This window comes from Camelina sativa, chromosome 15, assembly GCF_030686135.1.
Source record: "Camelina sativa cultivar CO46 ecotype springtype chromosome 15, ASM3068613v1".
In the NCBI taxonomy this organism is placed as follows: Eukaryota; Viridiplantae; Streptophyta; class Magnoliopsida; order Brassicales; family Brassicaceae; genus Camelina; species Camelina sativa.
The window spans coordinates 33,518,202-33,526,731 of NC_141894.1; the positions used below are offsets into that span (position 1 = coordinate 33,518,202).

The 8,530-nt window shown below is 44.9% G+C and overlaps 1 protein-coding gene across 1 annotated transcript; it reads left to right on the forward strand.

The window, feature by feature from the left end:
• The first annotated feature begins 6,161 nt into the window (after window positions 1-6,161).
• On the forward strand, window positions 6,162-6,713 carry LOC147927633 (uncharacterized). The gene has a single exon (XM_087487480.1). The coding sequence runs from the start codon at window positions 6,162-6,164 to the stop codon at window positions 6,711-6,713; it is 552 nt and encodes a 183-aa protein (XP_087343606.1).
• The last annotated feature ends 1,817 nt before the right edge of the window (window positions 6,714-8,530 follow it).

Here is an 8,530-nt window from a genome sequence, read left to right on the forward strand (position 1 = left end):
TCTCTACTGGTCTTATTCTTATTGTGCGCCTTGTGAGCGCGTTTGTATCCGCGAAGGCAATCATCGCTCGGATGTTCCCCTAACCCAACCCGGGAACGGACCGGAGGGAACCGCAGCATGGGTAATGGTCCGCGTCTCGTCGCAAGGCTCATTTTGAGTTGTGGGTCATAGGTCGGGCTTCGGGCGGGCAGCTTTATCTGATCAAGGGGCCGGGGCACACGGGTCCTGGTACTATCCAGGTGCGAAGAACCCCGGAGGTGACTGCAATGAGCAGAAATCTCACTCACCAGCCTAAACGACGAGAAAACACTCGAACGTGAGAGCAAGGGATCACCCAACGAATGGACGAGCTCCAAGGAGGGAGGAGGCAAGCACCATGCTTTCAGAGAAGTGGCGGTCCGAATCTTATCTGAACTGCGAGAATAACTGACTAAGCTGTGCCTTAGACCAACAATACAACAATGAGACAGAACGTAGCAGGCCCTCAACACGTACATGATAGTTCACACGTACATGATCCAGTGAAGACAGAAAGCAGTGGGAAAACATCACGCTACAATACAACAGTACGTAGGTTCCAATCCACTAAAGGAATACAGGCGTACCGAGGGAGCATATAGCTAGTCTTATATGGAAGGAAAAGCACAAGCCTTACCCCGAGAAACCCCATGCTAGAATAGGCCTATGCAGTCCCACCCAGCGAAGAAAATCAGATCGAGCATGCAAAAATTCATAATAAATGTATCACAATTCAAGGCAGAAATCCCATCGAGCATGCAAAAATTCTCAATTCAAGGTGGAAAACACCTCCATCTATTCAAGGCGGAAAATCGCATCCAGGTAAGAGTGCAAAAATGCAACTACTGCATGAAAATTAGAGGGAAGGAAGCAAGTTAATAATCGCACATCATTCCTTTTTGACATCACGATTTCAGAGACATTCATAGCTCAGGAGAATCCACCATTAAATAAGGCTCCCAATGCCCACTCAATTATTTGAGTCGTTTCAAAGAAGGAGATGAAAGCGAGTCCAGGAAGGTCGTTTTGTTTTGAAGTTGATCAGTCTAATATACTCTCCTTCCGCCCTTGGCTCATAGGTAGCTCTGGAAGTTGGGATGTTTGCAATTCTAAATGGAGGGATTGGGAAGGAAGAGTGATCAATGCCAGCTAAGGTTGTTAGGTATCTTTGAAAGAGTAGCGTTACAGTTCATGTCAAATAAGAGTGGTGAGAATTCCATCTCAAGAAGAGTGTTGGTCCAGTCCATCTCAAAGTTTGAGGACTCAAAGTATGGTTCAAAATCTGAGGTATGAGTTGAGGATGGGCTATGTTGCCACTGCGAGGTCGTTCTTCTGTTTAGGTCTCCCTCCGGCTCGGTCAAGGCATTATCTGGGCGCTGTTGAAGCACCCTAAGAAGTCACTTTAGGAAGTCAATGCTTAACGCTTTTGCTTTCCCGCAAACGAATGAATGCTTTCCCGCCAAACGAGGCTTTTGCGCCAACGAACGAACGAAATGCTTAAATCCGAAGATGCCGAGTAAGTCGATGTTCGGTGGTAGCGTTTCTGAGAATCTTTTTCTTTCAAAGATACGGATTGGTCTTTCTTTCCCTCTCCCTTTGTCAGAGATCAAATTACAAAACCAATATTTCCGTTTGGAGGGACAGATGAGTTCCTTTGATCCCTTTGTTGATGAATCCAAGGCACTGGTTCGACGTCTAGGTCAGAAGGTCAAGGCGAAGTCCTTTCTTGTCGATGAGTTAGTAGGTCATTTCTAAGAGTTAGGTCTTCAGGACTATATCATAAAAGCGGCTAAGGTCTTTCTATAGTTTCAAATGTCCTAAACTCCAGGGTTGTTCACCAATCCAATATAGGTATCAGCACGTGAAGAGTATCCGGCGGTGGGCGTGTTATCTTTCAAATCTTCAATCTGAAGGGAGTAGTCACCAATATAATATTATTTCTAATAGAAGAGAGAATCCCCATTGCTGTAACCCGGGTTGCTTTCAGCCTAGCTTGCGTGTCAGTCTAGAAAGAATTCCTTGCCTTCAGCCGAGCTTGGGTCCGGGGCACAGGTAAAGAAAGAATCCTCCGCTTTCAGCCTAGCTTGATCGGAGCCTTTAGACGACGCGCTTCAGAAGTCTTTGATCGTACGTTCTTCGGCCCCAGATGGAGATTCTAGTGACCCATATGAAACATCACCGAGGGAGGCTAGAGATGATACACACCACTTGCGTCTTGAATTGCCCAATGATGAGGATTGGAGTCCTTTGGTAGTGTGTCCTGAGTGGCGGAGCAGTATACCGGCATTCAAATGCAAGGGGTGCAATTCTTTGTTTTGTTCCTAGATTCCTTTCATGCGTTTCAAGTGTCACAACATCAATTCCGTAGGGTTACTTGGTGAATCGGGGAAGTGTACTGTCTTATGCGCCTTAGTGCGATCGAAGATCACTTTGTTGCAAAGCCGGATAAAGGCATTAAAGTGGTTAACAGTCTGTTGAAATAAGGGCTTTGTAACCTCCCCCAACTTCTTCTGCAGCGGAAGTGGAAGCAGATGCTTTAGCCCTTTCCCCTTCTTTCGTTAATTGTTCCTCATTCTCCTCTTCCTGATCTTGATCGATCAATCCTTCCCTGATCAGATCTTTCTCCTTTGAGAATGCCAATCCTGGACAAAAGCTGAGGGCGAACTATCATTATAGAGCCCTTTGGCCCACTACTCGTTTAAGTCTTTGAACGCCACCTTCCGGCTCAGATATTCTAGATCAGGGAATTCCTAAGATCAGAACTGGCCTAGGAGCAGAATTGGTTGCTTGACACACATTGCTGATTCGCCGTCGAAAACCAAGTTTGGGTGGTGAGACGTGTTGTCATTGCAAGATGTGCCAAGGGCCCTCTAAATGCTGTGGCTTCGAAGCGCGAGACAGCCATTTTGGTTCCCTGATCGTGCTGCTACCTCTGGACTATTGGGACTCTCCATTTTTAATGTCGTGTCAGGTCAACGAAGAAAGGCGAAAGAATCATCCACTTCTGTTGGAAGTCAAGCGGTCGAAGTTCAATGCGTTGTTGTTTCTGACGTGAAGGCAAAGACTTGTCTTCTGTGGTTGAAGTCCTAACTGGGTGCTGCTGAAGCCGCATAAAGACTATGACGCTGTTACTGTCGCATAAAAGACTATGGCATGCTGGTACTGTCGCATAAAGACTATGCCGAGCCCTCTCCCGAAAAAGACTATGACTTGGGTATTCCTGCCGCGTATAGTTTAATTGTTTCTTTATGCGAGGGTTGATGATTCTCCTCGGATGCCTCCGGCTGGGAAGAAGCCCTAATCTTCGAGTCAGGAGATACCTTGAGAACAGTGAAGCGGAATCCTACTTTATTTAGTTTAAAAGAAGGCTTTGTCTCGTCCCTTCCCATTGTAATTGTAGGAGGGAAAATAAAAGGAGTTATTTTAAACCACCCTGCCCCTAGCCCTACTACGGAATAAAGATATAGCTAAGAGAAGATGGGGTTGTCTCTGTTACAATCGTTTATAGTCCTTGTCCTGACTTTCCTAAAAGCTTGGTGAGGAAAAATCCTCGACAGAGAGGCAGTTTTTCTTTTAATGAGAGTGACCTTTCAAAGATCATTTTTGCGATAAGGCCCTTCTTAAAGAGATGGCTCACTCTCCTTTAAAGGGTGTCCCCGCTGCACTCTAAGGATGGCATATGATTCACTAGCACAGGAGAGAGAGTTAGCCTTAGCTTTGGCATTTCCTTGCTCAATCTCATATCAGTCAGTCTACTCTTGCCAGAAGTTACTGCCTTAGCTGAAGTGTGGAAGGAGACCCAGTCATTCAGTGAAAATCTAGTGAGTAAGGTAAGGGGGAAGTCCAGTGGCTGAAGTAAAGTAAAAGAAAGAAAGGATGGCTGAGTGGCTTAAGTAAGGCATTGGTTTTGCTAAATTGACATACAATATTACATATTCCCTCTTGGTGAGGTAGGCTCTCTCTCTTGATTAAGGGCTGATAGTTGGTTCATTAGGAAATCTTTCTAAAAGACGGATATCCTTCTATCAAGGAGAGATTGATATATGAAATGATTAGAATTAGAATGATTCCAGTTACTCACAGCAGTGCTACGATCAGCAGGTCTTGTCTCTCCTCTCGCATATGTGTCAACTGTCGTTGTTGTATCAGTAGCGGAAAGCTTTACATTGAACCAGAGGAATTCCGCCTCCTCCGACTCAAGCATTGGATTAGCTTTAGGCATTTCAGGATATTCTCGAGAAGACCAAGTTTAGTAAAGATATTTTTATTGTAGAACCGGTCCCTCCCGTTAGATCGAAAAAAATGTATTACAAGCTCCCATGGAAAGCGTTTTTATCAATTCATTCCACCAGCACCTTCTCTGCTCTTCAAACCCGCTCCTAGGCAAGGTCCTGATTGTGTTCCAATAGGGGAGTCGGGCGGAGTGCTCAACTAGTTCGGATACTCTAGCGGCGAAGTAAGCAGCTAAGGATCACCAAGATGCGAGACCCTCCCTTTCTTTTATAACTCTCTAGTAGCTCAGTTACGAATCGAATAAACATACTCTTATTAATGCTTGCATGAGCGGATAGATCAGATATTGATGAAAATAGTGAAAGAGGCGCGCCAACAAAAAGGCTTGTTTTTGTTTATTTTCCCGCAGAATCCTATGTGAGGAAAATAGAAAGGGAATCCGTCCATATTGTCCTTCCCGATTTATTCTCTTCATCTTCCCTTATCTTATAATACACTGGCTAGCACCTTTATTCGATTAGACTGGGATTAAGACTCCTCGTCACCGGGCTAGCTCTTCTCCTCCGCTTGTCCTCTTTTGCCCTACTCGAATGGGGGGAGCTACTCCCATAAGAGAGCTATGATCGGGCAAGTAGATACAGTAGAGCTCGCGCTTCTTTGATTCGATAGTCGGAATGAAGAGTACGGGAGAAGGAAGAAAGATTATGAGAGTGTTAAGTGGATACAAAGAGACCAACAGTTCTTCGGAAGCAGAAGGAAAGAAAGCAGGAGAAACACAAACTGACCGAGCTAGCGATGTTCCTACTAGGCTTGGAGAACTACTCGGAGGATGAAAGAAAGAAAGAAAAGAGAGTTTTTCTATGGATCTTACGATTCTTCTTTAGCTGCACTTGCAGAGGTAGCTACGGTCGCTCACAGGTCGTTGCTCGCTCCCTCCAACTGTTCTCTATCGAATAGAAGAACGACAGGAAAGAGCAGGGGGCGCAGCCCAATACAACACATACAGCAATATAACACAGCTCAATAACAGCTTATTCCCAGTGAAGGAAGAAAGAAAGTATTTTTAATAAAAGAAAGGGAAGATATACAGTTAATACGCAGCGGGATACAGTCATTGGCAAGTATCCCGTAGGGGAAGTAATTACAGAACATTCACAGATAATGCTCAGATAAAGACAATACGTGATTACAGAGGAAGCACAGATAATCCGCAGAGTACTCAAAACAGCAACCAAAGGGAAAGAAAGAGTGAAACACGGCAAAACAACCCCGACATGGTTAACAACCTATTCCAAGCTAACAACAGTAGGTAGATAGAACAGAGAACAACCGCTACGCTAATAGCAGTATACCTAATCCAACTCGGAAGAGATTAAGAGACAGCACTGGTAACGTACTTCGTCATGCAGGCACAGCAATACAGCTACAAGCAACTACCTGACTTATTCATGCAACAGTCCCAGCAGGGGAAGAATAGATAGACACGAAGGGAAACAGCAAAACAAGAAAAGCCTTCAGAGCTGACCTTACATGCCAAGTGAGAGGTTCTTTGTTCAAATCCAACTAGGGGTAAGCGAACAAACAACATTCCCATAGAATCACACCAAAATCAGAGCTACCACATCACATCACAGCTGCCCGTCTATGACACTACAAACAACAGTACAAATCGAATTCCCCATAGCTAAAAATAAATAGCTGTTTAACCATTTGTTTACCTTTTGTTAAAGAAACAGAGGGAAAAAGAGAAAGACAGAGAATGGGTTGAAAGGAGAGGAGAAAGCCCATTCAAAGCAGGTAACATCAATTGATCCGGAGGGAGGAAAGAATGATCTCAGGCAAATCCCAGGAAAGAAAGAAAATTTGCAGTGGATTTCGCCGGATCTATAGAACAAAATAGTTTTGAGCCAATGATCCCAGAAAGAGTAATCCTAGCCATAGGAAAAGACGAGTGGGCTCGCAAACTTCGCACTGCGTTACAAGCTCGGAAGAAGTTTGGCTTCATTGACGGTACGATTAAGCGTCCGGCAGAAGATTCAAACGAGATTAATGATTGTTGGACAATCAATTCTCTATTAGTTTTGTGGATTCGGAATTCGATTGATCCATTCCTCCGTCGAGATATCTCTCACTTCGAGGTAGCGAAGGAATTGTGGGACGATATCTCTGAGCAGTTTAGTGTGGTTAACGGGCCTCGTGTGCAGCAGTTGAAGCATGCGCTCGTGACCTGTAAACAGAAGGGCCTTAGTATCAAATCTTACTACGGCAAGCTGAAGAAACTATGGGAAGATCTGGCTTATTATGACAAAGAAGATCAGTGCACATGCGACGGGTGTCCCTGTGGTGCGAAAGCTCGAGCCAGCAAGCGTCGCGAGAAGGACAAGGTGCACCAATTTCTGATGGGACTCGATGAGGCAGTTTTCGGCGGCTTGAAATCAGCTCTCCTCGCCTTCTCCGTCTAATCTTGTCGGTTTTACAGAGGAACAATGGAAACTTCTTCTCAACACATTCCATACGGGCAAAACTAGAGCTTCCGAAACTTGAACCGGTAAGGCACTTCTTGTCCCTTGGATTTTAGATACTGTAGCCTCACATAATATGATAGGTTGTTTGATGGTGATGACAAATGTCCGTGATATTATACCTTGCTTAGTGGGTCTTCCCGATGGACGACATACAGTGGCTACAAAGCAAGGAACTGTGGTTCTTGGTAATCATATAATACGGCTGTTAGATGTTCTGGACGAGAGAGTAGGAATAGGTACCTGCTTCAACCATAGAAAGTCAACAGAGGGGTGATCCTGCTTAGGTTTAAAAACCTAACTCGGAATGACGAGGTTAAGAAGAGGAAGATAGAAGGGAAGGGGTAGCTGATTAACCAACTGTAATACAAAAGGTACGTTGATCCTCCTAGGCTTGCAGACCTACTCGGAACTGTGGAAAGAAAGTCAAGATATTTATTCTATGGACCGTAAGGTCCTTCCTCAGCTACACAGGGTGCGGAAGAGTGAGACCCCGGTCGCTCGTAGGTCATTCCTCGCTTCCTACAAGTCAAGCACATGCAAGAACTGGAATACCGCTACAAGCAACCAGCCGGCACATACATGCCTACTATTCCCACGGAACAAAGGAATACTAATGAAACAGCAGCTACTCGACCTAGAGGATGGGAAGGTTCTGTTCTATCGAGGCAGATTAGATTGTACCGGGAAAGATCTCACTAATCAATCATCTAGTTTAGTTTTTTTATGAGCCCATGTAGTATTTAGTAAGTGGTTAGGGAATGACTGCCTTGTTTCCCCTCATCAACTAATTAATGAGAGCTTCCGTCGTCAGCTCGTTCTTGACAGATCCGCATACGAAAGATTGGAATGACCGGATAACTGCCCAAAGCACTACTAAATGGGTGTCAAAGAGGAATGAAATGGGATGACTGATTGATGGATACGTGGTAATTTTCCACTCCTGAACGACTTGGTACTCCCTCTTTCTCTATGGATCGAGCATATGAGGTGCCACTCTACCGCACCAATGCAGGTTATGAAATTATAGATGCTCCCCCCGGTGTCTTGCCAGAAGCTCGTTTTCTAACCAAAAAATGGAAGATTTGAAAACCCCATCCCCGGAACTGGAAAAGGACCTAAACTCGTGATAGAAGCCGTCTTTCTCTAGCAGGAAATCAAAGACATCGGAAAGGCTCGCGTATTCCTATTCTTGTTATGGGAGACTGTCCATACCCTATCTCGACTCCGTTCACAAGACCCTAAAGTAGGGGAAGGCGGGTTTGATCCTATCATTTGTTATTTTAGTTTGAAATGGCAACACTAAAGAAGTGTGGAAACAGAGATTTAGAAAGCAGAGTTAGAGAGACCCCTTACCCAGGGATGTGATTGGGTAAAGAGCCTTTGGAAGGTGACTAAAAGACCAGAAACAGGGGCTACCCGAGCTAATGATAGAGGCAAGAACATTTTCCGGCCAGGCCTGACTATAACCAACCTTACAGATCCCACTCAACCTTTTACACCGATGTATCGTACTCTCTCGACCAGGTCATCATAAGAAAATACTGCTAAATCTTTCCAAAGTTATAGAAGGAGGGAAGGCGCGCTACAACTAAATAACAGCCAGCTGAAAAATGCTAGCTAGTTAGGCTAGCGCGCAATGGCTTTCTCTGCTTTGATAGGGGCTTGCTTCTTCAAGCTCTGCCCAACCTATACAAAGTGCTGCTCGCTTTCTCTCAGCCACTAGTGGCTTATGTGGTGGTCGACATTCCTACACG